This window comes from Meles meles, chromosome 16 (assembly GCF_922984935.1).
Source record: "Meles meles chromosome 16, mMelMel3.1 paternal haplotype, whole genome shotgun sequence".
NCBI lineage: Eukaryota > Metazoa > Chordata > Mammalia > Carnivora > Mustelidae > Meles > Meles meles.
This window is the reverse complement of record NC_060081.1, coordinates 54,681,484-54,700,046: the sequence shown is the minus strand read 5'-3', so window position 1 is coordinate 54,700,046 and position 18,563 is coordinate 54,681,484. Positions and strand designations below refer to the sequence as shown.

The 18,563-nt window shown below is 56.0% G+C and overlaps 1 protein-coding gene across 4 annotated transcripts in view; it reads left to right on the top strand.

Moving 5' to 3' along the window:
* The first annotated feature begins 2,635 nt into the window (after positions 1-2,635).
* SIRPA (signal regulatory protein alpha) overlaps positions 2,636-18,563 on the top strand; it is a 38,986-nt gene continuing 23,058 nt past the window's right edge. The window contains exons 1-2 of one of the 4 annotated variants that reach the window (XM_045980649.1): positions 2,636-2,985; positions 4,014-4,101. In XM_045980649.1, the coding sequence (XP_045836605.1) occupies positions 4,023-4,101 (79 nt within the window). In that variant the 5' untranslated portion in view covers positions 2,636-2,985; positions 4,014-4,022. Of the gene's footprint in view, positions 3,026-3,412; positions 3,474-3,756; positions 4,102-18,563 lie in introns of those variants that run through there. The other 3 variants (XM_045980650.1, XM_045980647.1, XM_045980651.1) reach the window with 3 other exon arrangements.

Sequence of the window (18,563 nt, the reverse complement as noted above, 5' to 3'; positions counted from 1 at the left end):
GGCTACCTCTGGCTTCCCTTCTCGAATCTTTCAGCCTTCCCTCAAATATCACATCCTCAGAGGCCTTGCCTGACCGGTCTCCTCTCCTAGGCACCGCTGGGCCCCTTCCCTGCTTATTTTCCCTGTAGCCTTATCTCCACCTTACCGCTGCTCTGTCTGCTTGCCCTTGCTAGCAACAGTCAGCTCTTTGCAGACAGGGGTTTTGCTTGGCTTTTTTTTTCACCCCACTGCTATATCTCCAGGCCCTCTAGAGCACAGTGCCTGGCACATGGTAGGTGTTTAATAAATGTTGTCACATGCATGAATGAAGGGACTATGTATGAAAGCAGTTCGACTTTAATCCAGGGCAACCCAGGACGCCTCCTCTGGAAGTGGCTGGTTCACCTCAATGATCTGCCATAATCTCTCTGTGTGACCTCGGGCAAATTGTCCCCCAACCTCAGCATACCCGGCTGCTGGTATTCCAAGCATTGGTTTCCAAGACCTCCCAGCCCTGACAGTGAAGGGTGATTTTTTTCTGTGGTGGCTGGACCAGGACAGCAAGGCCACAGGGCTCCTGGGGCAGAAGGCGGGATGGAGGGGGCCCCTGCATGGGGCAGCCCTGCTATTGCCTTTGTCAAAGGTGCGCTATGTAAATAGCAGGTGGTTCAATTATTATCCTTCCTAATCCGAGGCTTCCTAATCCTGGGCATGTCTGTGTGTGCATGTGCTGGGGAACGGTGAATGGCAGAGCCTTCTGGAAGCCCAGGGCCAGGAGACAGCCTCGTCTCTGACCTTCAGCAGCAGCTCCTGCCCCCTCCTCGCACCCCAGAAGGATTTGGGTGATGGATTTTCCCAGGAGCCTAGGGTGGTCACCTTCACAGTCTCGGCCAGATGTGGCCTGCAGAGTCAGAGATTCCCTAGCCCCCTACTTCGGATGAGGAGGACCCCCAAACCACCTCCTGACTGGTGTCCCGATTCCTTGCTCCCTACCCTCAGGCCCACCCTCCAGTCTCCACCAGAGTGGCCTTTAAAACCCATAAATCAGACCATGGCGCTCCCCTGCTTAATACCTTCCAATGATTTCCCATCTGTAGAATACATACAGGCCTTTTACCAAGGTCTGCAAGGCTCCAGGGCTAGACCACCCTCCCCCATCTTGGCTAATTCCCCTCTGACTAGGCTGGCCCCAGGGCCTTTATACCTGCTGCTCCCTTCTCCTGGAACAGCAAATCCCCAAATCCTCACCTTGCTGCCGCATCTGGCGTCTCAGCTCCCAGCATCTCAGGAAGGCCCAGTGCTTATCTGAATGAGCCCTCGCTTCTCACTCTCGACACTCTTTCGTTGTTCATGAATTATTTCTACTTGTCTACTTATCTGTCTCCCCACTAGCATGTGAATTCCTTGTGGACAGGGACCTTGCGGGGGTCGCTGTACCTCCCACACCCAAAGAAAAGAAAATCCTTCAAATACTGCTCAGAACCCTGTGGGCTCCCAAGGACCAGAGCTGAGCAGTTTACTTATTTATCAAAGGCCGCGAAGCACTTGGTACGCGCTCGGCACTGTTTGAAGCGCGGTACAAATATGAATTTATCTAATGCTCACACCCGTTTTTTTAGGTTGGTCCTCCTGTTAGCCTCACTGCCGATGAGGAAGCTGGGGCACAGAAATGGTCAGGGATTTTTCTCAAGTCTATAGAATCAGAAGAGATGGGTGGCAGATTAGAATGTAGGGAGCCTGGTCCGTGCTCAGCAGGCGACAGGTGTACCCTGCCTGCCTACCAGGCTTAGCACAAGGCCAGGTCCAGGCATTGACTGGGATACTGGGGTGGAGCTTGGGGGAGGGGTCACTTTGCAAAGGGCTTCAACCTGGAAATCAGGAATTAAAACCTTGTTTTTACCCCAGGCCTTGCTGTGAGGCTTTCAGCAAGTGCACTCCCTCTCTGGGCCTCAACTCCCTCTCTATTTCTGGGTCTGGCCCTTCCTCCACCTTGTTTCATTTGTATCCCCTTGAGGCCTTGTGAAGCAAAATGGGTTATAGCTCATTTCCAAGCCCCAGTCCCTCCAATTAGCAGAGGGTCTGGGAGTCCTCTGCCACCTATTACCTGGCAAGTCCCTTTGCCAGGTGACCAGGACATCCCCATTTCCTGTCACTGACCCGCCGCTGTTGGGAACACAGCTTTCCCTCAGGGAAAAAGAGAGACAGAGATAGAGAGTGGTTTCACCAGGAGGCTCTGTCCTCTGTCTCCAGGCCCTTTGCCCCTGCTCTCCTTTTCCCTCATCTTACCCCCTGCCTGTAATTTTTTGGGATCCCAGGCCTTCAAGCCCCACCTCTTCCCCGCACCCCTGCCTGGGCCTTCTGTAACCCCCCAATCAGCCCTACCCCACAAAGATGCACCTGGCTGAGAGCCCACTGACCCAGGGGAGGCCCAGACCCTTCCCCTCTGGTTTCTCAGCCACAGCCCCCCTTCTCGTTCCTTCTCCTCCCTGCTTCCCTGCGCCTCTTTTCCAGGCAGTACTGAAGTCCTTCCTACACACACGCTATTTTTGTACCATCACTCTCTCCTTCCTCTCCCCCTTCCCCCTACATTCACTTACTTCCTGCTTTTCCTTCACCTCGGCCCAGCTCTGAAAAAACCGGGCCCCTCGGGCGCGCGCCCACTGCTCCCCCCCCCAGGGGCCTCCAGCTTTGGGGCCCAGGGGCAGGGCCACTCCCGGAGGGGCCTAAGGCAGGCACCCCCGCCCGGTCCCCCTTCCACCTCCACTCCCGTGCCGCCTCCAGCCGCTCGCCAGCCGGCGGGAAGCAGAGACTAACCGCGGCCCCGAGTCCGGAGGCGAGGGGAAGGAGGTCGGCCGCAACTTCCCCAGTCCACCTTAAGAGGACGATGTAGCCAGCTCGCGGCGCTGACCTTAGAAAAACAAGTTTGCGCAAAGTGGAGCGGGGCCCCGGCCTCTGGGCAGCCCCGGCGGCTCTCCCACTGCCTCCTAGCCCTCGCCGGCGGCGCAGGTCCGAGCGCGGCGGGCGGGCAGAGCGGAGCTAGGGGCCGGAGAAAGGGGGACGGGGGACAGGGGAGCGGGGAGGGAGCGGCGCGGGCGCGCGAACTGGCACATTGTTGCAGCCGGCGGCCCGTCCGGTCCCGGGCGCTCGCGGGGCGCGCCGGCGGCGGGGATCGCGGAGCCGCTTCCCGGGCTGCAGCCGTGGGGCCCGGCGTGGGGGAGCTGGGGCCGCCGAGCGGGCGAGGGGGCGACGCAGCCCTCCGCCTTCCCCCACCTTCCCCTCCCCACCCCCTGCACCCCGGGCGCGCGGCTGGCGGCCGACACTGGACTGGCGGGCCCGAGCCCCGCAGCCTCCCCGGGCGGGCGGGAAGGAGGGAGGCGGGGAGGGCAGGCGGGAGGGGGCCGGGCTGCCGGGAGGGCGGGGGCAGCGGCAGGGACTGCGGGCCGGGAGCGAGCCGAGCCGAGCCGCCGGAGCCGCGAGGAGCCCGGGCGGGGCAGGTGGGCAGCGGCGGGGGCGGCGCGGCGGGGCTCGGCGGGGCTCGGCGGGCTGCCCTCGCCCCTGCGCGCGCGGTCCTCCTCTCTCCCGCGCTGGCGGCCGCGATCTGCGCGCCGCCTCGCTCACTCCTCTCCCGCTCGCTCTCTCCCTCTCTCTCTCTCCCTCTTTCTCTCTCTCCCCTCTTCCCCTCTCTCGCCTCTCCGTGTCTCTGGCTCTCCGCCTGGCTCCCTCGGGTCTGTTTTTCTCTCCTGCCGCCTCTCCCTGGCCGTTCCCTGGCTTTATTTCTCGCGCGCTTAGGGTCTCTCCCCCCTCCGTCTCTATATCTCTCGGGGCTGGGGGGGGTGGGTGTTCTCCGAAAATCGCAGCGGTGACGGCGGCTCCTAAGCCGCTCCTGGCGCCTGTTCGGGGGGAGGGGGGCAGGGAAGCCCGGCCGGGAGGGGAGGTGGGGGGGGAGAGGAGGGGGGAGCCTTAGTCATTTCCCCGCTCCAGCCTGCGCCCGCCCGAGCGCGCACTCACCGCCGCTCTCCCTCCTCGCTCCGCAGCCGCGGCCCATGGAGCCCGCCGGCCCGGCCCCCGGCCGCCTCGGGCCGCTGCTCTGCCTGCTGCTGGCCGCGTCCTGCGCCTGGACAGGTAAGCACCCCTGCCCCCCGCGGCTGCCGTCCCCCAACTGCGGGCCCAGGCCTGCCAGAGCGCCAGTTGGAGCCAGTGGGCTAATGTCCAGCAGTAGTAAGGGGAGACATGTCTGTAACTGGAGTTACAGATGCAGAAACTGAGGCCCAGAGACGGCCAGCCACTTGCCCAAGGTCACACAGCCATGGGTAGGACCCACTCTCCCTCTCTCATGTGTGGGCATTGTGCTGGGCCCTGTGCTGGGCACTGGGACATACCCAGATGTGTTGGTTCACCAGCCCCTGCCCAATCTGATGGGGAGGCAGGCTGTCAGCAGCTTTCCAGGCTGGGTGCCCCTGGCTTCTCTAGAAGCTCTTTCCCCGGACTTATGCTTTCCGCATGTCTGACTTCAGGGTCTGAGAGGAGGGGGTCGGGCAGAGGTCCCCCAGGTGCTGCCTGGAAGGGAAGAGAAACAGGCTGTTGCCATTAGGGAAGAGTGAGCTTTCCCTCTGGTGCTTGGAGCAACACGGTGTTGGTGTGTGTATGGCAGAGAGAGAGGAAGGGAGGCCGCAGTAACTCCGGGGGTGAGCTGCTGTGATCAACAGATCCTAATGCGAAAGCACGAAAGCACGGTGGATTGTCCCTGGGTTTGCCAAAGCCTCTTGCTGGATGGTCTGCTCCTTGCTGTTCTCCCGGCTCCCCCACTTCCTCCTGCCTGCCTTCCCCAGGCTTCCACGCAGCTCCCTGCAGTTCAGGTGCTCTGTGGGGCTGTTACCTGTGGCTCTGAGCATGTCTTTTTGTTGGCCTACATCAAACACCTGGCTGTCTCCAGCCCTCGGCAGGCTCTGAAGGCTACCGCGTATGTTCGCCAAGGGGTGAGGTCACCATTCAGGAGTCCTGCTTCTTAAAGGGGTTTTGTAAAACCATGGGTCTCCTGGGAGGGCCCAGGAGGCAGCGTAATGGCTTTAAAGGAGTTGGGGTGGGGGAGAAGAATGGGGAATCTTGTTGTAGGCAGAGGGGTCCACACCATCCTTCTCGAGGAGGAAGGTAAAGATGAGCTCAGTACCCACCTCCCCCCACCCCACCCCGCCTTTTGCATTTGCTTAGAGACTGGTAACCATCTGATAGCAGTGAGGAAGGGAGAACTAGCAAAGAGTGGGTGGAGGGAGAAGTGGGGGTGGACAGCGGCTTCTCTCTGCCCTGCAGTTTCCCCAGAACCCCAGGGATCTAGTAGGCATCCCCCACCCCACCCCGGGTCTTCCCAGTATGTTTGGGTCCTGGCTGGGCGGAAGGAAACACTGATACATTTCCAGTCTGCCTGGCGAGTGGCATCTCCAGTCTGATCCGCTTCTTGCTGCCCCAGCCACCCTTTCCACCCTGCAGAAGTCCTAGTTCCTGCCCCACGTCCTTCCTGGATCTGGCCTGGAAATGCACAAGTGTCTCTCAGAAGTACTTCATTTTCCTGACACAGGGAATGGGGCCCAAGTTAATTTCTAAATGTCTGTTCCAGACCCTTCTCCAGCCAGGACCCCGTGGTTCAGTTTCTGGCAAATGACCTGGTGAGGCTGATTAGCAAGTGTTCGGATGGGCAGCCTGCCTTTCCTAGGGCGCTGGCTGGGAACACCGACACCCTTCTTGTGAGCAAATCTCCCCTTTTTGCCTATAAAAACAATCTATAAAATGGTAAAGATTAGGCCATAAAACTTCCGTTCCAATCCATTCAGCATCAATAGCCTGAAAAAGTGGGAGCAGCAGAGGGGCCAAGATTAACTTTGAAATAAATAAATCTGAGGAGGTGAGAACACATTTCTTGACCGAGGGTGGTGGGACTGAGGGTGGTGGGGTGTTGCTGTCATGGCTGAAGCCTGCCAGCCTTCTTCCCTCTGTGTCCTCCAGGCTTCTGGTCACACTCTGGGCCCCGGCATGGGCTTCACCTGGTCTGGCTGCAGGATGGGGCTGCGGCAGCCCCGCTCCCTCGGCTGCTCCCAGTGTGGAGTTTATGACAACACAGAAGAGAGGCAGGACAGAAGGGCAGGAAGGTAGAAGGAGGCAGTTGTCCAATTTTCCAAGAAAATAGATTTGTTCGAGTGAGAAACTCAAATGTCAGGCTTAGGAAGGCGGCGTGAGATTGAATGACTACTAATGTCTCAGGAAGAACTGTCAGCTGGGGGGGGGGGGCGTGTGTCACATGATTGCTGGGGCCCCACATGATCACGGCTTGCAGGGGGCCGGTCATGTGAATTATCTGGGTTGGGGAAGGCAGGAGAAGTAGTTTCTAAAGATTGCTTTTAGCACAAATGCTGCCAAAGGGAAATTCTAAAAAGATGCCAGTGAAGTCACCAACCTGTGTTCTTGGAGCCGACGTGAGGCCTGTTTCCTAAAACAACCTCGCTCAGGGCCATTCGGAGGCTGGGAGTAGGGCAAGGGTCTCGGGGACACCTGGGCAGCCCCACAGCACCTGGCATCCGTTCTACAGGCTCTTTGCTTGGTCCCACTGAGGTCATGGACCTCTGGGGCCCCTACTGGGTAGACCTTGGTGACTCCCCCTGGCTCCTCCCTCTGTCCTGGAGGAGGCCAGGCCAAGATGGGGTTGAGGTGTTGGGGGCCAGCTGGGCTCTCCAGCGACCTTCTGACCCTTTGGTAGAGGGGGACACGCTGGTGGCTCCTGTGTACTCTCCTAAATAGTGAAATGAGTCTCACTTCCTGTTTCTCAAGAAGACAAAGGGGGTGGGGGGCTCTTTGACCCCAATGGACTCGGGCTGTTAGAAGTTTCTTTTAAACCCATGGTGTTCTCTGGGTTCTTTCTGGCCATGAAGTATTCCTTTACCAATTCCCTGGAGACCTGTGATGTGGTCTGATTCAATCTGTATTTGTAGTCATTTGGCATGTTTGAGGTCCTGGTGGGAACCACATGTGGAGAAGAAGGAGAATCCATGTCTTTGGATGGTAACAGCAACAGCACCGAGACTGTGCGCCGAGGGCCTGCCTATGTCATCTCATTAGTTAGGAAAACAAAGCGTGAGGTGGCTTTTATCCCCATTTTGCAGATGAGGAAAATCGTGTCCCAACTTGGAGAAGTAACTTGTCTCAGGATTAAGTGGCAGGGGAGGTCGAGATTTTGAATCAAAACTCTGAGGGAAGAACTTTATGGACTTAGTCCAGCCTGGAAGGAGTGAGAGGAGCCCGCTCCGGCCTCAGATGGAGGTTTGTCAAGAGTTCCTTCTGGGGCAGGAGCCCTTCCCTAACTCACAGTCACTTCCTGGAAGGCACACTGAAGACGGAAACATCAAGAGCCCCTCGCCAATGGCAGCTCATGGGAGCCATGTGACTTCCACCAGAGCCCCCCATCTGGGCTGCCGAGCTCTGGAGGCCCCCAGAGCTGGAATATTCCTCCTTGCATCTTCACGGTGCCCTTTGCGACAGATGGAGAGGGGGTGTGTGAGAGGAAGGGAGTCTAAAACTGTTGTACGGAGCCCACACACACTCGCTCGCTGCTTCCAATGGCTCCGTGCGACAGGTTATTTTCTTATTTGTAGAGTCTTGGACTGATGGAAGGTTCTCCCCCCCACCCCTCTTTTTAAATGTGCTCACATTTCTGGCCTGTCAACACAGCGCAGATCATGTCACTCCCCGGCTCCAAACTGTTGAGTGGGTCCAAGTTTTCTCCAAAAACGCTTAAAAAGAAAAGAAAAGTGCAGCAGCCTGTGTGGGCTCCCTCCCTGACAGGCCTTACTCTCAGGCACATGTTTCCCCAAAAGCTGACCTGACAAGGTGGGCTGGCCCCCGTAGACTGCAGTTTGCCCAGCCCGCCAAGCGGGGGAGCCCCTAAGACCCGAGAAGCCCCAGAGTGGTAGAATCCCACACTGGACCCTGTTTACTGCAGCGTTCCCCAAACATATGAACACGAGGCGTCTGGCTTGTGCAAGGCTCGCGAACATGCGGCCTGACCCAGTTTGGTAAACGCTTGCGTACCCATCCGTGCCCTCAGCTCAACTCTGTCATCTCTGGGCCTTCGCGGATGCTGTTCCCGCTGGCAGAGCTCCCCTTCCCTGTACCTCCTTATCTTCATATGCCCAAACCTGTTCCTCTTTCAGTTGGAGCCAAGGGAACTCCTCCTTCTCTGAACCGTCCCCACTCCCAGGATTGTCTCCCCCATGATGGAGGCTACTTGTTGCTTTCTCCTTGTTTCCTGGCCATATGCATACGTGGTTAGCACCTGGTGGGCGTGGTGGTTCTGGATCCAGAAGCGAGAGCCCTGGAGGGTGAATCCCAGCTCCACCACCTGTGGGGCCACCTCCAGCGCTTGGTGTGCGTCTCAGTTCCCTCCTCAGGAAGACAGAGATGACCTCAGCATCTGTTTCAAGAATCAAGTGCACTGACGCACACACGTGTATGCTTGCCACTGTGCCTGGCAGGGAGCAAGCGCTCGGCACACGTCAGCCAGCCGGCCTCGCGGCCACCATCTCTTTGTTCTCCTGGGATTTCCTCCTCTACCAAAGTGGGGCTGACTTTTGCGAAGTACCCGGCACAGCCTCTTGCAGGCACTGGGCACGAAATCGCAAACGCTGTCATGGGAGGGCGTGGCGTTCCGCTTGGGGTTTTTCCCTGTAGCTTTGGGGGCCCTTGGGGGCTGGATGACTGGAGCTGATCCCCAGACTAGTGGGATTTAATTGTCTGTTACTGGGTCTGAGGCTGTGGGTACAGGCTGCCTCTAGGTGTCTCTGTCCAGATCCACAGGTTTGGAATTGTGCGCTCCCAGACCCAGAAAGCCAGAGGGGGAGCCTGGGAGAGCCCCTGGTGGTCTCGCTGAGCGCCTCACCGTGCCCCACTGGGCAAGAGAGCCCAACACTCGTGGGCTCACACCCCAGATCCACAGCAAGGCATGGATGGGATGCCAAGCGCCCTTTCTTCCAGGCCAATCCTTTTTAAGACTGGGCTGTGCTGGAAGTTTCCATTGTTAAAGCCAGAAATCTGACAGGATCCCGAATTCCATGGAAAAATACTAAAGTAATAATAACAGGAACCACTGTTTCCAGCCACTTACGGGGCTGAGCACTGTATGCTGGCTGGCCTGTATGGTCCCGGTGGTACTCAGTTAGCCTGGGCGGTGTGCACAATTATCAGATCCACTGGACTAATGACGAGACTGGGTCAGAGAAGTGGAGCAACTTACCAAGGCCACATCCGGACCGAGTCCAGATGACAACCCAGATCAGCCTGACTGCAGAGTGCAGGCTGTTAGGTAGACATTGCTCAGCCTTGTTTGACAGGTGGAGAAACCGAGGCCCGGGGGGCTGACATCCTGCTTTCTTGGTCCTCCTCTCGTATTTCTGTCAGTGTATCCTCCCCAGGAGGCGGAGGTGGCTCGTGTTCCCAGGATGGGTTTCCGTCCCATACTGGTGAAGGAAGCATCTATTTTCACAGCTGAAACTGCTTTCCTGTTCCCTTGAGTGTTGCTGGGGCAGGTCTCCTATGGAGCCCCCGCAAGATGGATTTTCCCCGTCAGGTGTCTGGCCAGGCCCTCTGTCCAGAAAGATGCAGAACAGATGGGGTGGAAGTCAGAGACGACACAGATCGGCTCTTTGTGTCTGTGAGATTTCCTGGCACAGCCACTTGGGGGCACAGGGGGTGAGATGGCCGCAGTTTGGATCCAGGAGCCTAAGGGATCAGTGGGGGAGACAGAGAGCCAGGAGCAAACGAGCAGGGAGCCTCCGTGCCTGGAGAGCCAGCCAGAGGGGTGGGCCCCTAGGCCCCGCTCCAATGCCAACCGTGTCCCCCAGAAGTGGAAGCCTCGGTGGAAGGACAGAGTGTCCTTTGTGCTAGGGATGAGCTGGGCCTCGAATCCGTGCCTCCTTCCTTACCTTTTTATTTTGGAAAATTTTAAACATGCACAAAAATGAGCAGGAATAGCGGGATGACCCCTGGCTTCCACACTGATCTGTCATTCTTTTTTGCCTGCCTCCCCTCCGACTTTACTGGGAGCAGAGGGGTCAGGGGAGCTTTGGAAAACAAATGCTAGACATCATGTGTCACTTCAGCCATTACTAGTCTGACACACATCCCTCAATGTGCTCCGTGGTCTAGTGCTCCCCATGTGCCCACAAGCGTGGAGTCCTTCACCCACAGTTCATAGAAAAGGAAACGGAGGCTCCTGAAAGCCAAGTTGGGCTCCTCCCATGGCCACGTAGCCAGTGAGAGTTAAAGCCAGATCCTAGCCTCGGTATACTCTTAACCACTTTGCTATTCTTGTTACAGTCATTTTAGTTATAAATATTGGTCCAACAAGTACTTTTGAACAACTACTATGTGCCTGGGTGGCTCTAGTTGCTGGGGTGACAACCATGGGTAGGCAAAAACACCTGTTCTCAGAGAGCTGATGTTCTAGTGAGGAAGAAAAACAGACCCGAGTAAATACTGCATCAGGTGGAGACAGGTGCTGTAAAGAAACGGAAAGCAAGACGAAGCATAGAAGGTTGAGTGGGGACAGAAGGAGGGCCTCTCTGAAGAGTGGAGGCCTGAATAACACTGAAGGAGCAGCCATGGGAATATCAGGAGAGCGAGCCATGTAGAAGGAATAGCAAGTGCAAAGGCCCTGGGGCTGGAAAGAGTTTTCTTTGGTCCAGGGATAGCAAGGAGGCCAGAAAGCCTGGAGTGAAGGGAGATAGGCAGTGTGGCAATTGGGAGAGGTCAGAGCCAGACAATATAGGATCTGGCTCACTGAGCACCTTGACATTGAACATGTCAGGCCTTGTGATAGAATCGTTACTCTGTGCCTTGCCTCATTAAAATCTCACCACGGTTCTGTGAAATGGGATCTATTATACCTATTGGAGAGATGTAGAAATTGAGACTCAGAAAGGTACAATGACTTGCCCAAGGTCACACAGCTTATAAGTGCAGAGCTAGGATTTGAGCCCCAGCCCTAAGTGCTGCAGCATCCTCATCACTGCTTTCCTGCTTCCACTATTGCCCCCTCCCATGTTATCACCCAGAGCAGCTCACTGAATTAAATCCTCTTTGCTCCTGCTCCAAACTTCTCAGTGGTTCCCACTGCCCTTAGAATAAAATCAAACTTCTTACCATGATCCATGGGGCATAGCATTTTCTAGACCACGTCTGTCTGTCTGGCCTCATCTCAATCCACCCCCTCCTTCCTCTGTGGCTTTCGGCCACAGCAGCCCTCCTCCTGGCCCTCTTAGGCACTAGCCTCTTTCTTGCCTCAGGGCCTTTGAACATGCTCTTCTCTCCTACTGGAACAACTTCCTGGCTCTTGCTTCCTTCAGGTTTCAGCAGTAATCTCACCTCATCAGAGGGGCCTTTCCCAGCCACCTCATTCTGCAAGTGGGTCCCCCTTGTTATTCTCTAGCATGACAACAAATTTGTTTCTGAGCACTCCAAGCCATTTCTGTATTTGTGTCATTCTTTCGGCCTTGTATCCCCCGCTAGGATGTAAGCTACATGAGAGTAGGAACTGTGTCTGTCTTAGTCACTGCTGGGCCTCCTGGGGCCTGAGCACATGGGCCGGCAGCAGTAAGCAGGCTAACACATATGGCTGAAAGAAGGAACAGGTGGGTAGTAAGATCCCCATTTTCAGGAAATGGCTCAGAGCCTTGAGGTCACATAGGCAGTAACCGTGGTCTGAAAGCACAGTCCTGCCCTCGCTACTACACCGTCCCACTTCTGTGGCTGGGGACGTGGCCATGGCATGGATCTCCGCCCCTCCTGCTGCTGTAGTGATCCCGAAAACGTCAAGAAGCACACGAATGTCAGGGCCAGCCTCGGTGGAGGAAGGTAGCCAAGACACCTGAGAACTGGTACTTAAAATTCGGGCTGTCCGAAACGGCTTGCCCCAGTGTAGACACCGTGATGAATGAGCTGGCAAACCGTGAAATGTGAATGCTGTTAGTGCTCCAGTCTCTTGGTCGCGGTGGGTTTGGAGGGCCCAGCCCGATGTCAGCCGCTCCCAAAGAGTCGTTCATTGCGTGAGGCCACCCGGCACGGCGGGGTGAGGGTGCAGGTGAAGCCCGACTGCTTGGTGGCCCCATGACCCTGAGCGTCAGCCTTTTCCTCTGTGAAACGGGAGTGGTACCGGCCCTGTCTCGCTGGGTCCCTGGGGCGGTTCGACAAGGCACGTCGTCCTGCTGGCAGTAGCGGTGTGTGATGCTGTCCCGCTGTGGTTACTATTACTGTTATTGTTGCCTGGTCATCGTGTCCTGGCTCGAGGCTGGGAAGAGCAGATGGGACCCCCGTTCTATCTGTTCAGTGGCAGTGAGACCTGAAACCCACACGTTGTCCCTCTCAGCCTCAGTTTCTCCTGTGAAGCAGAGGCTCACCTTGGTGGCCCTCCTGCGGGCCCCAGCCTGCTCCGATGCTCCAGCCCAGAGCCCTTCTCACCCTTTGTCTTGTTGACACCCCAGGCCCCCTCTCCAGCAGGGGAGACGGTGGAATGGCTGTCCGCTCTGGGACCCGTTCCTGAGTTCGAATCCAACATGCACCTCTTACTCTGTAAGCAGGGGCTCTGGAGCAAGGGCCTTTCCCTGTTCTGAGCCTCACTTTCTCCATCTGCAAAATGGAACCTCTGCCCCTGTTTCCTCTCACAGGGGGACTGTTGAGGGTTAACGGAATGAAGAGCTGTGGAAAGTGCTTTGTGAGCTACAAGGAGCGCTATAAAAGGCATCAGTGAATAGTGTCAGCTTGGGGAAAAAATCTCATCCAGAGACTGTCTGCTGTCGGCAGCAGGGTGTGCTGAAACCTTGGCAAATGCCGTTTAATAAATGCATGTCGCTTTTAAGGGGGCCTTTATCTCGGCTGGGAAAATGTGTGCGCGTCCTTGGCAGCCTGAGAATCCAGCAGCCTGAGCTGGAGGGGACCCCATCGTGGCAGGGGGAAGCGATCACTCTCCAGCCCCAGGAGCAGCGAGCTGTCTGTCTGAGCCCTGCTTCTGGCCCTGCTCTGCCTCTTAGGGTTACAGCTTCCTCACCTGAAGGAAGGGGACAATCGCAGTCCCCTCACCAGGCTGTTATCATGACAGTGAAGTGAGGGCTCCCCGTTATGTGACCTCATGCACACGTGGGACCCATGGGAGAGCCCGGGCCTGTCCCTAGAGGAACAGTGGGGCCTGCGGTCAGAAGGACTCACCTGGGTCCTCAGCCTGTCCAGGTCCCACCTTTGGGCTTCAGTTTCTCCGTCTGCAAAATGGGAAGGTGAGAAGCAGGTCCTTAGGTTGTCAAGGCACCAAGTATGGTGGAGGATGGGGTGGTGTCCCCGTGTGCTTTCCCTGCCTAAGCGGGGCCGCCGCGGCCTGCTAGAACAAAGTGTGTTTATAGCCCACATGTTCCTTTCCCAGTGCTTTGCAGGCATTGTTTCATCCCCGTCAGGTCCCTCCTGCACCGTGCCAACACTCACTAGGGCCTTCGAGCCTCCCCATCTCCGTGCCTTCTGGCCAGAAGTGGGCTCAGCCCACTTCACAGGGGCCGCGGTGAGTGGGCTCATGCGTATGTCGGCTAGAGCCGGTCCTGCGTCAGAGAGAATGCTTCGCTCCTCAGTCTTAAAGCCGTGATCATCCATCATCCCCTCCATCCTTAAATGTCTGCCGCACGGCCATGGCTGCCCGGCGTGACGTGCTTCCTCTCTGCGTTCTTCACACGCGTCAGCCTAGAACGACCGTAGTGTTATTGTTATCATCGTCCCCATTCTACAGATGGGAAACCACAAGTCCGGAGGGGTTAAGACATTTCCTGGAGTCTCATAAGTGGCAGAGTTAGAATCTAAACCTGAACAGGATACAGCAGGGTACAAAACTAAGTGTCTGCTCTCAAGGGCCTATAGGTAAGTCTAGGGTAGGGCCATGGCGCTAACGAAACTGACAAATACCCATGTGATATGTTACGTGGTAGGTGATATGGAGGAAAATAAAACAGAGCAAGGGCCATGAAGGGGGGAGTGTTTTATACAGAGTGGCCAGGGAAGGCCTTTCGGGTAGGCCTGAAGGAGGTAAAGGAGCCAGAGTGTAGATATCCAGGGGATGAGAGTACCAGGCAGAGGCAGAGGTGAGTGCAAAGGGCCTGCGGTGAGTAGAGACTCTGGCATGATTGGGAGCAAGATGTCATGCCCTGATGGCCACCAGAAGGATTCTAGATCTCGCTTAGAATTGCAGTGAAGGCTGCAGGAGGGTTTGGCGCAAAGGAAGATATTACCCGGCTTAGGTTTTAGAGGCTCCTCTGACTGGAAGGAGAGCATGTATTGTAGAGAAAGGAGGTGGAGGCAAGAAGGCCAGTTTGGAAGCCGAGGTGAGGATGCAGGTCAAGGACGGTGGTGTGGTCAGGTGACTAGAAGAGATCAGAGTCTGGCCAGATCCTGGCAATACCCGCTCATTGCTGGGCTGGGAGCCAGGACGGGGAGGGGGAAAGCAGTGGTCCTTCTGACCACTCACGTCTGACGTTGGGGAGAGACAGAGTTGGACCCCCTCTTTTACACTTTCGAGAAAGCAGAGGCTTTGAGAAGAGTGACTTTGCTAAGTCTCCCCTCTGGGGGTGAGCCATAGGGGTCTTCTGGCCCCAGAGCCCGTGCTCTGGACTGTTGGCCCCTCAGGAGTTTCCCTGCTGCGTGGAGGGGGCTGCGGGGGTCTGCCTGCTCCCTACAAGGATATGGCACAGTGCCCAGTGCCCAGAGCTGCCTGGAGTGGGGGTGCAGGAGAGAGTGCCCCTGTTTTATTTACAAGGCCATGTGCCTCCCCATTTGCACTGCCTCTGATGCAGCTGATAGTTTCTACGGCAGCACGATGGGTCTGTCCGCCGATGCCAGGAGACGGCTCCCAGTGCTGGCCTCCTGTGCAGATGGCCCCTGAAGCCCAGTCCCAGGCTAGCCCCGTCCCTTCTTGCTCACGGCCAACGAGCATGTCCCAAGGACTCCGCCCTGCTGCCTGGATTGTGCAGAGCCCTTTCCTGTCTTCTGCACCTTTTCTCCTGTGGTTCCCCTCTCCCGGAATGCCTTCCCGGCTCCCCAGCCTCTGTCAGCCTTCATGACCAGGCTCATTGGCCACCACCTCCAATAGGTCTTCCCACATCCCACCACTCTCCTGGGACCCCATCCCCAACCGATCTCCCTCCATGTGGTTGGTGCCTATGTTGGAGACTAGGCCCCACAAGGGCCAGGACCTGTGTACTCAGCTTTGTGTCCTGTAGCTTTAAGGATTGGGCTTGGCACTGGCTTGGGGTTCGGGAGGGCACGAGTGGACGAGGCCTCCAGAGAAAGTAAGTGCGTCACTGTGGCTCTCGGAGCCCCAGCACACTGGCGTTGAGCCCTGAGCCCCCCTCTCGGGAACCGCAGGATCCACGAGCCCTCCACCCTGGCAGCCCCTCCATGGATCAGCCCCAGGGGCTGTCTGCTCCCTGCCTGGGGCGTGGGTTCCAGGTTTGGGGCAGGCCTCTGCACTACCTAAGCGCAGAGTAAACAGGTGCCCCAAGCTGGCCATCAGTCATCAGCACACATCAGCCACCGATGACATACCTGTCCCTCCCCTTCTCTCACCACCATCCAGTATGGAAACCTGTGCATGCCAGACACCTTCGGGCATGTGGGCACACCGGTGTGCTGCACACACACTTTTGCCCCTGCTCCCAGCACTCTGCTAGTGCACACACTCACATTCACATGCCTGTCCCCTATAGCACTCAGGTTCCCTCCCCCACCCCGCCCACTTTCTATACATGCATGCGCGCACACACACACACACACACCCGTGCACGCCCCCCCTGTGGTCTCTAGCCGCCTGTGCCCACACCCCTCCCAGACATCTGCTCACACCCTCAGGCACAGACACACCCTCTCGTGCCACCACCATGTTCACACACACCTGGGCCATGCGTGATTCACATACCCTCCCCCATGTAGTTTGCACCCCTTTGTGCTGCTGTTTGCTGGGCCATCCGTGCACACTCGTGAGCAACGCTCTTGCACTTGCGGGCACGTCTCCTGCATGTGCTCACTTGTGTACACACCCCTTTGGTTTGGCACACTTACGCACCTAGGTGCCCTCTCCCGCGTCGGCCCCTTCATTCCTGTGTGCACACTCAGCCACACTCCTGCACTGCATGCTGGGACACACAACCCTTAAATCGTAATCCAGAAGATGCCAAAGGCAGCCGCTGACAAGGTGTGTGTGGGGGGGGGTCATAAACCAGCAGGGCCCCCAGGACGGCCAGGAACGGTCGTGGTCACGGAAGGGGCCGCTGAGCTCCCCTGCTGTGGGGGCCCAGTGCAGGGTCCTGAGCCCCCCGGGCATAGCTGGAGCTCTGGCCACGGCCTCCCCGACCCCAGGGCTCCTGGAGTTTGTGGAAATCTGACGGTGACCACCCAGGGGAATGTCGTCACCCGCTGCCCTGACCGCTCCTGTTAGAAAACTTACTCCTAGGTTTTATTTTATGACTTTAATTCTTTTCCAAAAGAAGTAAATGTTCACTGAAGACACGATTTCCATATATTGTTTACTCTAAAGCGAAAAAGAAAATGGGCCGACCCCTGGCCTCATTTCCCAGACATAACGAACCTTAGCGTCATGGTGTTGGTCACGCTAGATCTTTCTCTCAAGCCGTTCCAGCGACCAGTCAGCATCTGCAGACGGTTCTCGAGTGTCTGGTCTGGGCCGAGCACTGTGTCAGGAGCCGGGGAAAAGCGGCGGTGAACAAAACAGACAAGGTTCCTGGAGGGGAGGCTCATTTAGACAGTGAACAGGTCTGTAACATACATAGTACGCGTATAGACTTTTCTTATAGAGCACTGTAAATATTTAATACTCATCGAGTTTAAGAACTCTGAAAAAGATCCAAAATAGAAGGAAAAACCTCTCGGGTTTAGATTCATGATGCAGAGGGAGTTGCGTTTTATAGTCTTGTATCTATAGTACCTGGCTGTTGTTTATTTAAATATGGTTTTATTTTATTTTACAAAGTCATAATCATACCGAAAGCACAGTTTTTCTTATTTTTTTATTGCACGAGTCATGCAGACAGAAAACATAAAAGCAAAAACCCTTGTAAATCTACTACAGAATTAACCATGGCTAATCTTTAATATGCACCTTGGTTTTTTGTTGTTTTTTTTTTTTAACTTAGCAGTCTGAGACCACACTGAATGTGTCACTCAGTAAGGACTCTGATCTCATGATATATTTTCGTGTCGATAATTGTCATTCGACACCGTCCTTTTCAGTGGCTGTAGACTTGGTCCTCGTGTGGGTTCACCATCACAGGATCAGTCAGTCTCCTTCTCTGAGACATTAGGACATTTTCAGGTTATTTTTATAAGAGTACTTGAGAGAATGAAGCAAAATGTTTGCTCAGATTCTTGTTATCGGAGTCTGATTTTACATTGTTTTTTCTCATATGCTAACGACATCAAAATGTGGATTGCAGTTACCTGTGCTGATATTCTCTGAGATCATTATTGTGTTTTTATACTTTTTCGTTTTCTCAACATGCTTTGCCACGAACAGGTTTCATTTGCATAATCACAATATCATTTATAATTACGCCCTGCCAAAAATATCCAGATTACCAGTTCTCATGGTGCTGGCTTTCTTGGGCCTCTCTGTAAGTCCCCCTAGGGGATAGGCCCTAATTCACTCCTCCATCCCCTTTCTCATGGGCAGCCTGGGTTTTTTCCTCCCCCAACTGTTTCAAGATCGTCATGTGGGAACCCCACACCCTGCTTGGGGTTATGTCCTCGCGGAACAGCCCCGCAAAGGCTGGCGAACAGCTTTCACACCTTTGGAACATCGTGCCAAACTGCCTTCCCGGGAGGATGTTCCAATTTCCCCTCCCACCGGCAGCATGCGAGAATGCCTGCCCAGCCGCCCTCCTCTCCTGGAGACAGTTCAGGCCCCTGGACCGCGGCTCTCCCTTGCCAGGGAGTGCAGGGAGAGAGCAGGAAATGGTTTTGCCCGCAATGCCAGCATGATGACCCCAGGCCCAGAACCGCAGGAGTGATTTTTTAACAAGCCCGGTTTCCAGAACAGAACCTGCAGAGAAAAAGCAAAGCAAAGCAAGCAAGGGGGAAAAAAAAAAAAAAAACCTCTCTGTTGGAAAAAACACACATATACACAGATTAAAATAATATTTGGCACTTACGTCGCACTTTTAAAATTCTTCAAACGCTTTATAAACACTAGCTAATTAATTAAGCCGCCTAAATCTGGCTGCAGTTGGTGGAGAGAGCTCAGAGAAGCTAAAAAAAAGGGGGGGGGACCAGCCCTCCCCAACTCCAGATTTTATTGTCGCCTGCCTGGGGTGTGATTACAGGCCTCCGGCTGCACCCCAAGAATAGCCTTGCTCCAACACGTTGCACGCCTGGTTCTGCAGCCGTCTCCTGCTCGCGCCGCGCCTCTCACCAGCTGCTGACTCACGGCCCTGGGCCGCGTTATTGATAAGGATAATAATAACCGGCATCTCTTCTACACGCCCTGGGGCTGGCGTGGTCCGGGGGGG